This window comes from Gracilinanus agilis, chromosome 2, assembly GCF_016433145.1.
Source record: "Gracilinanus agilis isolate LMUSP501 chromosome 2, AgileGrace, whole genome shotgun sequence".
In the NCBI taxonomy this organism is placed as follows: Eukaryota; Metazoa; Chordata; class Mammalia; order Didelphimorphia; family Didelphidae; genus Gracilinanus; species Gracilinanus agilis.
In genome coordinates this window covers 94,930,106-94,946,287 of record NC_058131.1, presented here as the reverse complement: position 1 = coordinate 94,946,287, position 16,182 = coordinate 94,930,106, and the positions used below count along the sequence as shown (strand labels likewise).

General features: G+C 36.3%; 1 protein-coding gene across 1 annotated transcript in view; it reads right to left on the bottom strand.

The window, feature by feature from the left end:
- RHOQ (ras homolog family member Q) overlaps window positions 1-16,182 on the bottom strand; it is a 39,960-nt gene that overhangs the window by 761 nt on the left and 23,017 nt on the right. The window contains exons 3-4 of the mRNA XM_044663295.1: window positions 1,054-1,218; window positions 169-264 (exon numbers count right to left, since the gene is read on the bottom strand). Of these exons, the coding sequence (XP_044519230.1) occupies window positions 169-264; window positions 1,054-1,218 (261 nt within the window). The remainder of the gene's footprint in view (window positions 1-168; window positions 265-1,053; window positions 1,219-16,182) is intronic.

Below are 16,182 nucleotides of genomic sequence, written 5' to 3'. Positions count from 1 at the left end.
TAATTTCCTCTATATTTCTGCCCATATTTTTGGCTTAAGTTTAATTTTTAGAAGAAACTATAGGCAAGTATTCATTCATAGATTCATCTCTGACATTTATTTTTACTTTCTGCATCTTAGTAAGACTAGGTTTACCTGAGACAGGATAACTAAGAACGATCCATTTACCTCTTTTGCTAGTTTCTGTCCTTGTTCCACACATACAGGTTTTTCTTTCATATCATTCAATCTTGCTAAAGTCTTGGGGTCATCTCGAAGATCAATCTAAAAAAGACCAATAAATGTGCCAAAATTATGTCTTGTAAAGATTAAGTAAAATATCTAGTTCTACTTATTTCCCATGTTCCTAAAGAAAATGGAAAAAAATGGATGAAGCTTTTGCCCCCTCTAACTTACTGTGGTTGCTCCTTTCACCATTATTTTCTCCAAACTGACTAGAACTTAGCTCTTATCCAAAGGTGAAACAGTTTGAATTACTTGCTAAACCTCAAGGCTATGAGTGACCCAGCCAATACCCCCAACCCAACTACAGCAGTTACCAGTAATCTTTTTTTTCTTGGATAGAAATTTATTTCAAATATGTCTTGTTTACACAGAAGACACAATTTAGTAGGGAGATATAGAACTATTTTTATTTAAATATGATTACATATAGCATAACTAGATAATCATATGTAAATGTGTTTGAAAGCAGAATGGAAGAAATGCTGTAAGAAAGGCGCAGAGTTTTGGGGGAACAAAGAGGGAATTGTTTTTGGTGAAGAAATCAGAGCCATGATTGGGCTTTGAATTAGGTGAGAATTCAGTATGTTGAGGTATAAAGGTAGTTATAATATATATATTAAATATATATTACATATGTATATAAAGTTCATCAAAAACACTGACTGGTCAAGTCTAGGGATAGGAAGGGAAGAGGCTAGACCTTTTTAATCTTGGCATTGGGGTGTTTTTAGTTTCTGAGAAAGCAGTATGACCAAACCTCTGTCAGATGGTTACCCAGGCAAAAGGAGAGAAAGACTAGAAAAGGAAGAGACTTGTTATCAGACATACCTGGGTTCCAATTAATAAGAAGGGTACATTCGGTGCATATTCCTTTAATTCTGGTACCCACTCCTCCTTCACATTTTGAAAGGAGGCTGGGTTTACGACAGAAAAACATATAAGGAAGACGTCAGTCATGGGATAAGATAAAGGTCTCAGGCGATCATAGTCTTCCTGAGGAAAGAGGAAAAAATTTTGTTGCATTTTGAAGTAAATATTCAGAAACAACAGTTGAATTGAATATGTACAAATGACTCCTTAAACCACTTGAATTCCATTTTTTACATGTCATTTGTTTAAAATTGCTGTTTGGTTGTTTTTAGTCATGTCTGACTCTTTTTGTGATTCGTGACTATTTGAGGTTTTCTTGGCAAGGATACAGCAGTGGTTTGCCATTTCCTTTTCCAGCTCATTTTGTAGCTGAGGAAACTGAGGCAGAGAGGGATCAGTGGCTTGGCCAGGGTCACACAGCTAGTGTTTGAGGTCTGTTCTGGACTCAGATCTTTCTGATGCCATGTTTGGCATTCTATCCATTTCACCACCTCACTGGCATTTTGTTAAAATATCTTTACTTTATTATAGTTAAACACGGAGGAAGAGGTAAGGAGAGGAGAGACAATAATAATATCATTAACAACAAACAACAGTGGAAAATAATGGCTACTAAAAGCTATTACATTTAAGCTTAATTTAGATTTTCTAGCTCAAGGTTCTTTTCACTTGTTAAGCATCCTTGTGTACTGAAGGGATAAGGCTCATCTTTAAAAAAAAAAAAGAATTATTGGGGTAGCTCTATGCAGCCAATAGAGTGATAGGCTCAGAATCAGGAAGACTCGCCTTTATGAGTTCAAATCCAACCTCAGACACTTAACTAGTTGTGTGACCTTGGGCAAGTCTCTTAACTCTACCTTGGTTCCTCATTTGTAAAATGAGCTGGAAAAGGAAGGCAAATCAAGAAACCCCCCAATGTGGTCAATGGAGTTGGACACAACTAAAAATAAGAACAAAACAAAATGATTATCTTAAAAAAAACTTCATTAAAATAAAAATCTTTTCTGGACCTATTATTTCACCAGTGCAGGGATGAAACTGTTGGGAACTGTAGTCTTAGAATGGCTATGAGAACTTGGGGTCACAGAGGAACCTTGCGAAGTGCAGAGGCTGGCCTGTTAGCTCTTAGCCCACCAGAGATTAATAGTATATACTGGCAGAAGAATCCCCATCAATGCCCTCATCTTACATGATTCTGTCTATATTTTTACATCCATTCTCCCATTGGACGGCAAAGAACTGAGCTGTTTTGCAATTGTATGTGTTTCACAGTGGCCAGCCTTCTGTGAATGAGCCTCTCCACTGCTAGCTGGACTAGTTCTTGGATGAAGACGGTCTGTCCCAAGTAAGTTTTTAACTTAAGTTTTTCCCAGATCAGCAGGACCTGTCAATCAATAAAGCATTTTAAAAGTGCCTACTATGTGCTGGGCATGGGGTATGAGTCCAAAAAAAATTAAATAATCCCTATTTGGTAATTTCCATCTTTTCTGTAACCTTCAAGAAATATTTTGTTAATGTAGTTCTGTATTAAAATTTTTATTTGTTGGGGGCAGCTAGATAGAGCCAGGCCTGGATACAGGAGGTCCTGGGTTTAAAACTGCACTCAGACCCCTCCTACCTGTGTGACCCTAGGCAAGTCACTTAACTCCAATTGCCTACCTCTCTTAATGCTTTTCTGCCTTGAATCAATTGCTTCTAAAACAGAAGGTAAAAGTTTAAAAAAATTGTATTTGTCAGTTCAGATCCCAGCTTTGCCAATTATTATGTGGCCTCGGTCAAGACATTTCACTCGATTTGCCTCAGTTTTCTCACCCATAAAAGAAGGTACTGAACACTAAAATGACCTATAAAGTTCTTCCACGCTAAAGCTAAAAAACAACAGTGATTCCTGAATTGTGTTTGCCTCTGTGACCCTGTGGGCCATACTGCCCATGGGCAAAGACACTGGAATGATTTGCCATTGCCTTCTCCAATGGATTAAAGAAAAGGAGGTTAAGTGACTTGCCCAGAGTCCCACAGCTAGTGTCTATGGCCACATTTGAACTCGAGTCTTCTTGACTCCAGGCCCAGCATCTAGCCATGGAGCCATCTAGCTGCCTCAAAAACTGTATAGTATTCAGAATAGTAATTATAAGTTTAGGTACGGTTTTATACTTCTGATTATACTACCTTGAATTCACTCTACTTAAGACATGCCATGATGATCATCATAACTTGTAAGCACAGTGTTTGGTTTAATGTAATTTGCTTAAGTTCTCTAATTTGATCCCACAACAACTCTTAGGAGTAGGTAGTACAGCTACTGTTAATGCTGATTTGATGATAATAAAAACTAGCATTTATATACAACCTTATAGTTTACAAATCCCCTCACAACAGCCCTGTGGACTAGGAACTATTATTAACCCCATGTTATAGATAAGGAACCCGAAGCAGAGAAAGATGAAGTTACTTTCCCATGGTCATATAGCTAGTAAGTGATGAAGCAGAATTCGAACTCGGGCTTCTTGCCTCTGAGCCCAACACCTTGCTGCCTCTAAGAAGTAAATTGGGACTGAGAAAGGCGAAGTGTCTCAGAAACTGATCCTCTATTCCAACCAATACCTTGGCCACATACCTACAAATGGCCATCCAGCTTTGAACTGAACACGTAGTGAGAAGAACCTCTTCCCTTCCATGACAGTCACTTATACTTGTGTAGAGCTCTAATTAGGAAGTTTTTCCTTACAAAAGCTGTAAGTTATGGCACATACTGTCAGTCCCAATTGTTAGTTTATTTTAAGTAACTTTAAAAAATCCCAAACTTCTCATGAGAGGGTTTAAGAGGGGTAGTATTGAGTGGCAAGAGTTTAAAAAAAGAAAAAGCATCACTATTTCTAAAAAATCTGTTTCCATGATATGCTGGTAACCTTCTCTATCTAATATTACATTACACAATCTGTTTCAAAATTTAGTCCTCACACTCGTCACTTGATGGTTGACGTAAGGAAGATGGCTCAGAGATCTAAGAATTTCAAATGTCTAATCATTGGTTTCTTAGGGCTTTGGTGTGGATTACTTTTCTATCTCTGATTCTGTATACAAAGATGCAGTCACAGAGATGTGCACTTATGAGTGTGTGTCGGCATTTATACACATACACAGTGACACACAATCACCCCCACAATAGGAATCACAATGGAGAAGAAAGGTTAGCTCTGCCTAGGGTTCCTTATAGATGTGCAATAACCAATCTGGGCTACATCTGAGAAGTGGCAATTCACACATTCGCACCTTCTGGGGTCTTGACTATAAATAGGGGTTGCGTTTGTCTATGTGAAACTCAATACCTCAATGGATCCCTGATCTCCAGCTAGTACAGATCACAACCTTCCAACATCTAGGGCTGGTGATGTCCCACGAATACCAGTGCACGTCCCAGCCTTTCATTCCCTGACCAGTCCACCACATTTCCTGTCAAGTGTTGCATATCACAATTGATGCTGGCTTTGTGCTTAATTCACTGTACCATGCATTCCTCAATAGCTAGCTACTTCAGTGGTAAAAGGTGGTGTTATCAGTGAAAAGAAAATGGAATTTAGAGTCAGAGGACCTTGGTTCTGAATCCTGACTTTGTCTATTATGATGCGGCCTTGGGGAAGACACTTCCCTAATTTGCCTCTGTTTCCTCACCTGTAAAAGGAGGCCCTGAATACTCAATGGCCCCTAAAGTTCCTTCCAGTCTAAAGCTAAAATGAAAAATTTGGTGATCACACCACTAAACCTAGAAGTATAGTAAAACCTCCAGATTTTTTTTTCAGATCATCTGCTGTGTAGCCGTGCCTCTCTCATAACGAAGGAATTTTTCTTTTAACTCATCTACAAATAAGTCAGTGATCAAATATCACATAACCATGATTCACATTCACTCTTCAGATCCCAAACACAATGTTCTCTCCACTGTACTAGTTGGCTTTCCAACTTCACATTCAGAGTAAGGAATGAGAGACTGATTCATATGTGGATCTCCAATTGTCTCTAAGTTAGGATACAATAATAATTTTAAAAATACTTAACATGCTAGTTCTCTTGATAAGATAATATTTTTGAATTCTGTCTTAACAAGGATGCTGATTAATAAGATGCCAGCATGAATCCTTATTTCACTGTGCATTTGTCGGGCACATCTGTAATCAGAAGACTGTTCTGGTATTTGGTATTTGGAGATAAAGAGGGAGACTGAAATTCCTGAGTCTTAACCTCAAATTTAAAAATAGTGGATGGTAGTCAAATCTGTTGCTTTGAAACAAAGTGATACACTGTTGCTGGGTTAGGACCTCTAAGGAAACTTTAATCACAACAGGTATTAAATGCAAAAGTTACAGAATACATGTATTTAGGGTAGAAAAAATCCAACTAGGGTCCAAGTCTCAACTACCATTTTAGCAATCACAGCCTTGCTGTGGCTCAGCTGCCCCAAATGTATCACTGAGGAAATGTTGTCATGAATAGGAAAATTTTTTAAGACAGTGCTAAAGTAAAAAAAAAAAAAAATAGCACTTTTAACGTTTGCAAAGCCCCTTACAAGACCTCATCTGACCCTCTCAACAACCTTGGGAAGTGGGTCCTGTTATTACCCCCTGGTTTCTAAGGCATTCTGAGGCACTTGCTTGCTCAGGGTCAGACAGTTGAGTGTCTAAGGCTGCATTTGAACTCAGGTCTTCCTGCCTCCGAGTCTAGTGCCCAATATTCTTTGCTACCTATATGTAAAAGTTAATCACTTTATTTAATGGCAGTATCATGGGCTGAAACTAAAAAAGTTCACTTTTTGGAAGGCTTATATGTCTTCAGATTGAGCTTTTGATGAAAGGAATATAGTTGTGTTCATGCTGTTTTGTTTTCTTTGCTCTTTGCTATCCTTTCTGTTAAAAAAAAAAAAACAAACAACAAACAAAAAACCAACCAAACTAAAACCTTTACTTTATGTCTTGTTAACAACTCTAAGACAGAAGGGCAGGGGCCAGATAAAACTTGAGTTTTAGGGGTTAAGTGACTTTGCCTGGGGTCATATAGCTAGGAGGTGTCTGAGCCCAGATTTTAACCCAGGTCCTCTGCCTTCCCATTATGCTTTTAGAATGGTATATTATTCTTCTAGAGAGCAAGGAAGACTGTCTAATTCATTTCTATTATAGCCACTTAACTCAAGAAAATTATTCTTCTGTACCCTTAGTACTAAAACCGAACAAGTCTAGGGCCTGCTATAACTTGGTTCGTGAATTGAGTGGGCCTCATGTGTAGTGTTGCAATAAAATAAAAGTAATAAAATAAAATAAAAGGTTCCAGTAATTAGCCCTTTTTTCTCAATGCCTCTTTGACTATCACGTCCAGATGGTGAATGGTGTTCCAGAGCGTCCATTCAACCAGTCCAAATGATTAATTTTCACAAAATTTGGATCCAGTAATAAACACATCGACAATACTGAACATAATCTTTAGGTTAAAAAATTTCACTTTAGTAAACAAAAGGGAAGGTACTTTAAACCATCTCTAAAGAGAGATGCTCTTTCTTGAAAATATATCAATAGAATCTGTGCCCACGACAAAATTTTCGAGCCTCTAACTTCAGATCTCAAGTTTGACTGCTACCACAAGATCAGTTTACTACTCTGATTAATGAAAATATTAATTTCTTCTAATTATAAGTTAGTGTCATTTTGTTAATTTGGCCACATTACATGCAATTTTCAGAGATTGAATTTCTTGAACTCTGACCATCTTCAGTGAACTCAGGAAGAGACTTTCTAAGGGGTAAGTACAGTTGGCCTCATCTTCTGTGTGCCTGTCAGCACAAAAGATGTTTGAATTGGTGGTCACTGCCCTTAATTTGGGAAGGGCCAGTTAGTTATCCAAGTTACTTTTTCCTCATTTGCCCACAAGTCAAATCTGAATGCTTTTACTAGTTTAAAAAAAAATCAATTGAAAATGTTTACTACTAATCAAAGAAGCTGGTATAGGGAGCAGCTAGGTGGCTCAGTGGATTGAGAGCCAGGCTCAGAGATGAGAGGTCCTGGGTTCAAATCTAGCATCAGGTATTTCCTAGTTGTGTGACCCTGGGCAAGTCACTTAACCTCCATTGCCTACCCCTTACCACTCTTCTGCCTTGGAACCAATACACAGTATTGATTCTAAGACGGAAGGTAGGGGTTAAAAAAAAATAAAGCTGGTATATATTTTTAGGTACAAAAACATTTGAAACTGGCAACTAGAACATAATCAAAAGCCCAAGAAAGAACCAAAACATTGAAAATGCCTAAAGTGAAAATGCTGTAAAATAGAATAATTCTCTCACTTGAAATTATGACTTAAATAGTATGCCTTGTGCTTTGAGGATTTCTTACTTTTATTTCTGGCCAAAAAAAACCCCATACCTCTCTTGAGAAATGCTTTTATTTTCCTTGTGATGCTTTAAAAAAATTCCATTTGAATTACTCCAATGAAACATGTTTTCAGAGCACGTTTAGAAATTATCCTAATGATTGGGGATGTAGACTCTAAATAATCACCCTAGTGCAAATATGAATAATACAGAAATAGGTCTTGATCAATGACACATGTCAAACCCAGTGGAATTGCTTATTGGCTATGGGAGGGGGGTTGGAGGAGGAGAGGGAAAGAACATGAATCATGTAATCATGGAAAAATACTCTAATTAATTAAACTTGGAAAGAAAGAACTATCCAATTTTTCTGTCAGTATCCTTCAGGCCTGCCAACAAACTGTATAAATTTGTAGAGAGAATCTTTGGTCACTGACTAGCTAAACCCTAAAGAGTAGACCAAGAACTCCAAAAGGAGGGTCAGTGATGGAATCCTCAGGAGCACCTCTCTTGTATGGCTAGAAATCCAATACTCTGCTCACTTCACCCACTACGTCCCAGCCTGACTCTTTAGAACCTTCCCTCTCACCTACCACCACGGTTTTTGGTTTTAACCTTTCCAGGGATCACTGCTGATCAGAATCTGGAGAGAGATGAATTATTACTGACTGTCCCTTTGTAGATCAAGTGGCTGAACATCAGGGTGAACCCAAAGGAGTCTAATGGTCCTCTCGGTTGCCAATGATGCCTGTTAACTTCTTAAGTACATGTTGCATATTTTGGCTCAAAAACTAGCGAGTCATGTACTTGCTGGATCTATCTTTTTTAATGCAAATATATTTTATTTTTATTTTATTTTTAGTTTAAAATTTTTATTTGAAAAATTTTATTTAATTAATTTAGAATATTTTCCCATGGTTACATGATTCATATTCTTCCCTTCCCCTCCTCCCCACCCCCTCCCGTAGCCAATGAGCAATTCCACTGGGTTTTACATGTGTCATTGACCCATTTCCATATTATTGATATTTGCATTAGGGTGATCGATTAGAGTCTACATCCCCAATCATATCCGCATCGACCCATGTGATCAAGCAGTTGTTTTTCTTCTGTATTTCTCCTCCCACAGTTCTTTTTCTGGATGTGGATAGTGTTCTTTCTCATAAGTCCCTCAGAATTATCCTGGATCATTGCATTGCTGCTAGTAGAGAAGTCCAGTATGTTCAATTGCACCACAGTACATAGTGCATCTATCTCTGTGTACAATGTTCTCCTGGTTCTGCTCCTTTCACTCTGCATCAGTTCCTGGAGGTCTTTCCAGTTCACATGGAATCCCTCCAGTTCATTATTCCTTTGAGCACGATAGTATTCCATCACCAGCAGATACCATAATTTGTTCAGCCATTCCTCAATTGAAGGGCACCCCCTCATTTTCCAATTTTTTGCCACAACAAAGAGTGCGGCTATAAATATTTTTCTACAGGTAGTTTTCCTTATCTCTTTGGAGTACAAACCCAGCAATGCTATGGCAGTCTTTTAAAGCCCTTTGGGCATAGTTCCAAATTGCCATTGCTGGATCTACTGTAATTATGTATGCAAACATTTTACAAACTTTAAGGTGTTGTTATTAAGGTGTTGTTAACTGTTAAATGTCAGTTATAAAGGTTAGCATTTCCCTCAAGATTAGGCATTTCTTAATTAGAGATACACATATTGGAGTATTTGTATTAATTATAGACATAAGGGTGTGTGTATATATTTGTATAAATGTCTTATTATACATACATATATATATAGGTATTTGTATTAATTATAGATGTAAGGGTGTGTATGTATATGTAGATGTCTTTTAAATACATATATATGAGTATTTGTATTTGTTATAAACAAAAGGGTATGCTATGTATCTTGCTATTATTGTTTGACTTAAGAACTAGCTTATGGTAAAATAAATAGTAATGAAAAGGCCTGGTAGATCTGCTCCAATAACTGACCTTTCATTTCAAATTAAGGTAGATAAGAGAATACATCTACATACATTAAAATTCTTTAGGAGTTTATTATTTCATCAGAAGAGGAACTCCCTTCCATGAATGCAGGAAGAGTAGCTGAACAGCTCATCCTAATGAAATTAGTGCCACAGTATTGAGTTTATTATTAAAAATTAATTATTAATAATAAAATCATTAATAAAAGTAATATATTCATTGCTATAATTATTCATGCTCCTTAGATACTTTGAAAGATCCTTGATTTCATCAAGGTGAATGAAATCCTTTCATGGACCTCTAATTCTATCCGCATAGGTATTCCCTTCACTTCTAAAGGCCATAACTCTTCTATGCCTAGTCGATATTCTGTGGCCAAGGAGGCTGAAAAACTCCAGCCCCTGAAACCGAGCTTGTGGTGAAACTCTTTGGTTTAACTAGACAAGTTCTCAAAAGGCAAGTAATAGACATCACTGGGCATATACTGGAAACCCAGCTAGCCAGAATGCACCAAAATATGCTTTTTCCTGGCAGTTTCCCAAAAGTCACCTCTATGTCATGATGAGGCATTCTAGTAGGACTTTATATTTACACAATTTTTACATTATATTTACATTATATTTACAACATTTACACAAAAATAGTAGTCACCTAACAAATGTTTAATAATGGTTTTACTGATGGCCTGAGCCTATAAGAACTAAAAGACATGGGAAAAATATTGGTAGCGTTATCTAAGGAGAAAAAGGAGGAAGCTACATGTGTGTTTATATAGTAATATAGCCATCTTAACTGTAATTAAATATTAATTTATGCATATTAATTTACATTGCATGTGTTAGTTTATGCATGTTTATCTTTCCCATTTTAAGTGAAAACACTATAGCAGATGCAGGTTTTTTCCGGCCCTTTAACTGCTGTTTTTTCTACAATAAACTGCTACTTAGAAATCACAAACTGATATTTACTAAGAGCCTGTTATGTACCAGGCACGTAGCTGAGTGCAATTAAATTCAATATTTATCGAGTAACTATACTGTACAAGAGTTTGCAGGGGATACAAAAATGAACTGCAATTATTTTTATGGTGGCCTTTTTGCAAATATTTATTGTTAATACTGTAATACATGACTGCTAAATATGCCTCTGGGTTAAAATCTGCTCCACCGGCTCCTTTCTTTGCCTCTCTAAGGGTGGCTGTGAGTTATCTTGGCATCTTCCTTCTTCATGTATAATATAGTCGAAATGTCAAGACTGATGGCTCATCTTCTCCAGCAATATCTCTATTTGTTAGTCAAAGACTTTCCATTTATATTACGAACAGTCAAATTAAAGTTTGACGACGGTTCAGAACACTGATTTTTAGCACCCTTTGCCCCCTTTCCAACCATTCTGCCATGGTTACTGCAGAAGTAGGAGGGCCACAATAATACTGAGGCTCATACTTTATTTTTCTTTGTTTCATGGATTGCCATCTTTTTCCCTTTGCTTCCTAAATTCACCAAGTGGCAAGGATGGTCCTTTGAAAACATTCACTCATCTCAGGGGCATGCAAGGATGAAAATGGAAGAAAAGGAGAAAAGATTTGCAAAAACAATTTCAAGAAATCTTTTTCAACACTTGGTCCCTAATATCACAGTTCTTTGTACATTTCTAGATAGGAGAGAAATGCCGCTTAAATGGGGGAACAAAGCCAGATCAGACCAAATCTCTATAAAGCAGAAATATTTAAAATAAAATTGTGAGAGTACTGAGGGGCTGATACAGAAAGTATCTGAAAAAAAGAAAAGATAACAAAAAACCTTGAAAACTTCTTTATACCAGGAAAAAAGAACAGACCACATGAATAACTACCAACCTGCATGTCTATTCTTTCCTCTATATAAAATCTTAAAGATCTATCCATATATGCATCAAGAGCATCCTTGAGGGTATCAGAGGAAAAGACTTGTAAGTGATGGTCAACAATGGGCCACAACGTTACTATTTCACAATTAATTCGAAGTATTAGAAAACAAGATGCCACTAATGATTTTTTGTCTACTGAAAGAAAACATTTCATCTGATAGAACAAAAATGACACCCTAAAGCTCTTTTCCAAGCTATCTCCCACACCTACGTCAAAATCATTCAGGATCCTCTGGAAGCTGTAACAACACCATGTTCAGTAAAGCCTCCTATCCTAAACAACAGGAAAGGCATAAAACAGGGAATTACATGCTTGCCAAAAGTATCCCTGATGTGGGGGAGGAGAGCCAATTTGGAGTCCAAGAGGGTTCCCTATGGATGGTGAGATCCTCTAGATGCCCCTGTTTGCAGATAATATCTTAGTGATTGCATCAAGCCCCAAGACATCACAGAGCCTCCTGGAAGAGAACCGTAATCACACTCAAAGGAGTCTGGCCTGTCCATCCACGTAGAAAAGACAAATGAATAAGAAACTGAACTCAAGAGTTAAAACTGGAGGAAGAGAGTGAGATGAACTGCTTTCAGGAATTTGCCATGGTTTTTTTTACTGATTTACTCACACACAACTATTATTAAGTGTTATATAGGAACACCTGCAATCTGGTCCTTTCTGCTATAACTTTTATGTTACTGAGGAGGAAGAGCAGTCCAGGTGAGGGGAAAATATACAGAAGAATCAGATGCAAACTTGCCAGAACCTTAAACATTTAAAATTGTAGTATCCCTTAAGGAAGGCCAAACATGTCCAAGAATTTTCTTATTGTTGATATTTTGGTCACTTTGGTGTATCTTTTAAAGAATTGCCTCCTTGGTTGAGCTCAAGACAGCTCTCTGTTGTGTGAGACAAAATCAGGAGCCTGGCTGACTCAGAAAATGAGTGAGGAACTCTTTAAGATTTCATAGCAAATTTAAATTCCCTTTCACTTGAACTGGAGAGTTTCTTGGTCCTGTGATTTAAGAAAGTCTTTTTAAAACTAAAAATGTTTTTATTTTCACAAGCTTTACAGCATTAAACAAGAGGTTTCTTTTCCCTTATATTCTGAAATATATATATATATATATGTATATATATATATATATAAAGGGTTAAAAAGTCCAATTTTAGTGAGAACGTTAATTTTTAAATTTTCACTAGAGACAAGAAAAGGCCTAAAAAGTGTTCTGAAAAAAATTCTATGTGTATATATATTAGGGTTTATCTCAATCCCCATTTTTCCGCAGAACAAAAAAGGAAAAGTCTCTCCCTTTTCCAAATTCTGCCTAATTTTCTTACCTTTGAGCCTTCATTTTCTCTACTAATCTGCTAGCTTCTGATTTTTCTTAAAAAAAAAACAAACAACCCTACAAAAACTATATTGCTAGTGTATCCTATTATGTATGATATTTCTCCTTCTGAAAGAATATAAAAATCAATCATTTCAATCCATCAAACATTTTTTAAGCCCCTGCTAGATACAAGGCAACATATACTGGGAAACCAAAACCAAAATTAAAATAATCCCTCCCTCAAGGAACTTGCATTCTACCATTTTATATATAATGTATACAGAAAAATTAAAAACAAAACTTTGAGGGAAAGAGAATAGTATATTAGGGATTAGGAATGTCTTAAATACGAAGAGACACCTGAGTTGAGACTTTAAGAGAACTAAGAGTTCTAACAGAAGCAAAATAATGAAAATAAAAATAAATTAGAGCCTTCCCTGCTACAACTTATCCAAAGGCTTAGAACTGGTAAAGCCCAGTTTGGTTTGAATGTTGACTAGAAAGCATATAACAGAACCTCATTTTACATGAACTCAACACATGCAAATTCAGGTATTGGCAACAGAAAAAAACCGAGGCTGAAAAATATGTAAAATAAATTTTAATTTGCACTCTAAATCCACATCAATTTCCCAAGCATTGTAAAGTCTCGTTCGTTCACCCAATCCCATTCATTCTTGCTCTGGGAAACCTTTTTGTGAGTCCTCACACTTCTGCAGCCAACATTTGCTCCCACATCAGTCTTTTCCTTGAGTTCTTACCTGTAACAAGTTGTGTCTGAATCAGAGCGGTGCTTCTCTTTGTTTCATGAGCACTATTTAGAGATTAATAATGGCCCCAAAGTACAAGAGTAGTGATGCTGAAAGCTCTGATAAGCCTAAGAAAAGTCAAAGTGCCGAGATATATTCATATAAGAAATATTTATTAAATAATGGAATTCCCTGTTATGAGTGATTTTCAACTTGTGTGTGCAAAATAAGGTCTATTGTAATGTAAAACAAGTTTGGGAAGGCAATTTGCACCTATATTGTAGAGTGCTTGAATTGTAAGGATGAGGAGTTTCTACTTTATCCTTGAGCAAATAGGGAACTTTAGGAGATTTTTAAGTAAAAGTGCGCCATGATCACATCTATACTTTAAGACATATTGGAAAGTATAGAGGACAGATCAGAGAAGAAAGAGACTTTATAAGCAAGAAGTCCAATGAGGGGGCTAAATAAACATTTATCAAGTGCCTACCAAGTACCAGGCAAAGTACTGGCAAAAGACTATTTGCCCTCAAAGAACTTACAATTTAGTTGTTGTTTTCCATTTTAAAATAATACTAGCCTAATAGTTCTACTCTTTTTTTTTAATCTATTCTACTTATAATGAGCTTTGGAAAAGCCTTTTAAAGTAAAAACTAGCATCTTGACAATAAAACCCAAATTAAAATATCCTAGGAAATATATTCTCATTCAATGGTGAATCCTCCCAAAGTATCTTCTGATCTTCACAGCAATCTTGTGAAGTTTGGTAGTGCCAGAGGAGAAAACTGGTTAAATGATTTGATCTGCCCAAGATCACAAGCAGAAAATGCAGAAATTTCTTCTGTTTTATCCTAACACAATGAAAAATGAAGTTATCCATGTGAAGAGGATTTTGATTGGGAGGTAGTGGACAGGGGATGAATTAGGATTTAAGAGATTTAGATTCATTATTTACTTCATCATATGTTAGAGATAGATCTGTGTATATTAACAGAAAATAGTGTTGTTACAAGAAAACACAGTAGTTATCCACATATATGTTTTATCCTCCTCTCCCCTCTCAGCTATAAGGTCTTTGAGCACTTCCCCCCACTTTTATTATTCACCCAGTGCTTTTTATGTATTGGCATCATGGCATTAGAGTCCAGCAAATAACTCAATTAGCTACAAACTGAAGAATTTGAATTTTCACTAGTGATTGTACTAGTGGTCCAGGCAGAAAAAATAAAAAGTTGAATCCACAGAATAATCTTTAAAAAAAAATGGCTGATGGACCATAAAAAGGTCTAAATACTTAAGAATGTCACAGGACTTAAGATAGTTTAAACTCAATAACTTAATTTGTGATTTATGAATGAACATTTATCAGTTGCTTTCAAGGTTTACAGCAGTAATAATGAAAAGGCCCTCAATCCCAAGCATCTGTTTCTAGTGAGAACCTAAAAATAGATCTTGGGAAAGGCCCCTGATGACATCCAGGCTACAGAAAGAGTAGTTATTACTGAAGTTTGGAGGGCATCAAGAAGGGAAGCTAACACGTGGATGAAAGTCAGTTTCAGAAGATTAACATTTTTGCCACTAGTCTAAAGCATCCATTTCCACAAAACTTGGTAATAGACAATAGTCTGAGGCATTTTTATTCATTTTATCAGTATTTTCCTTTTATTGCTTTAGCTCATTTCAAATTTATCTTGGTGGAATTAAAAAAAAAAATAGATCACTAAGTATTTCTTTCCTGGGAGAAAAATACCCTAGAACAACTGTTCTTTTTGAAAGGGGATTGGTGGGGATTATTTGAGAAGCACTTCTATGTTTGATGAGTATAAGCACAAGCCAGTATTAGGGCATGTTATCATGGAAAGAATACTGGATTTGGAGCCTGAGGAGCTAGGATCAAAATTTGGCCATGAGATTTTAGGGAACTTCATTGAGTTTCAGTTTTTTCATCTGCAAAAGGAATTGATATTTGTGTGTGGTGGGAAGCACAAAAACTGGCCTTGGAGCCTTCAAAGGTTGATGTTTAAATCCCAGTTTTATACCTTTGAAATCTATTTGATCTTGGGCAATGGGACTTAACCTGCCCAGGCCTGTTTCTTCATCTCTACAAAAAGGAAAATGGAGAGGATGACTACTAAGTATTTCTAGTTCTAAATCTATGGATGCTAAATTCCTTTCTTGTTCTCTTTAAGTTCTCCTTAAAACTGGCAAAGATTTTAGAAAATTCAAACTAGTGAAAGCTCCATAAATATTCAGATAGGATAATCTCTTAATTTAGATGATACTCAGACCAATAAAAATGGCATTTCTTTTCAGAGTTGTGGATGATAATACATCTTAGCGATAAATAAAATAATAAATAAAAAAATAAATATCTAAATAGTAAAACAACTATATTTAAATTCTGTAATCGTTTTGTGTTCTTAATGGTAAAATGTACTAGTTTCTTTTTTTTTTTTTAACCCTATCTTCCATTTTAGTATATGTATTGGTTCTAAGGCCTAAGGCTAGGCAATGGGGATTAAGTGATATGCCCAGGGTTACACAGCTAGGAAATATCTGAGGTCAAATTTGAACCCCAGACTTCCTAAATCCAGGTCTGGCTCTCTATGCACTGAGCAACCTAGCTGTTTCCTATTCTATTTTCTAATGGTCGATTCCAGTAGAATGTAAACCACCTAAGACAGGAACTATCTTACTTTAATATCTATATTCCCAGGAATTAATGTCTGGTACATAGGATCTTAATAAATGTTTGTTGATT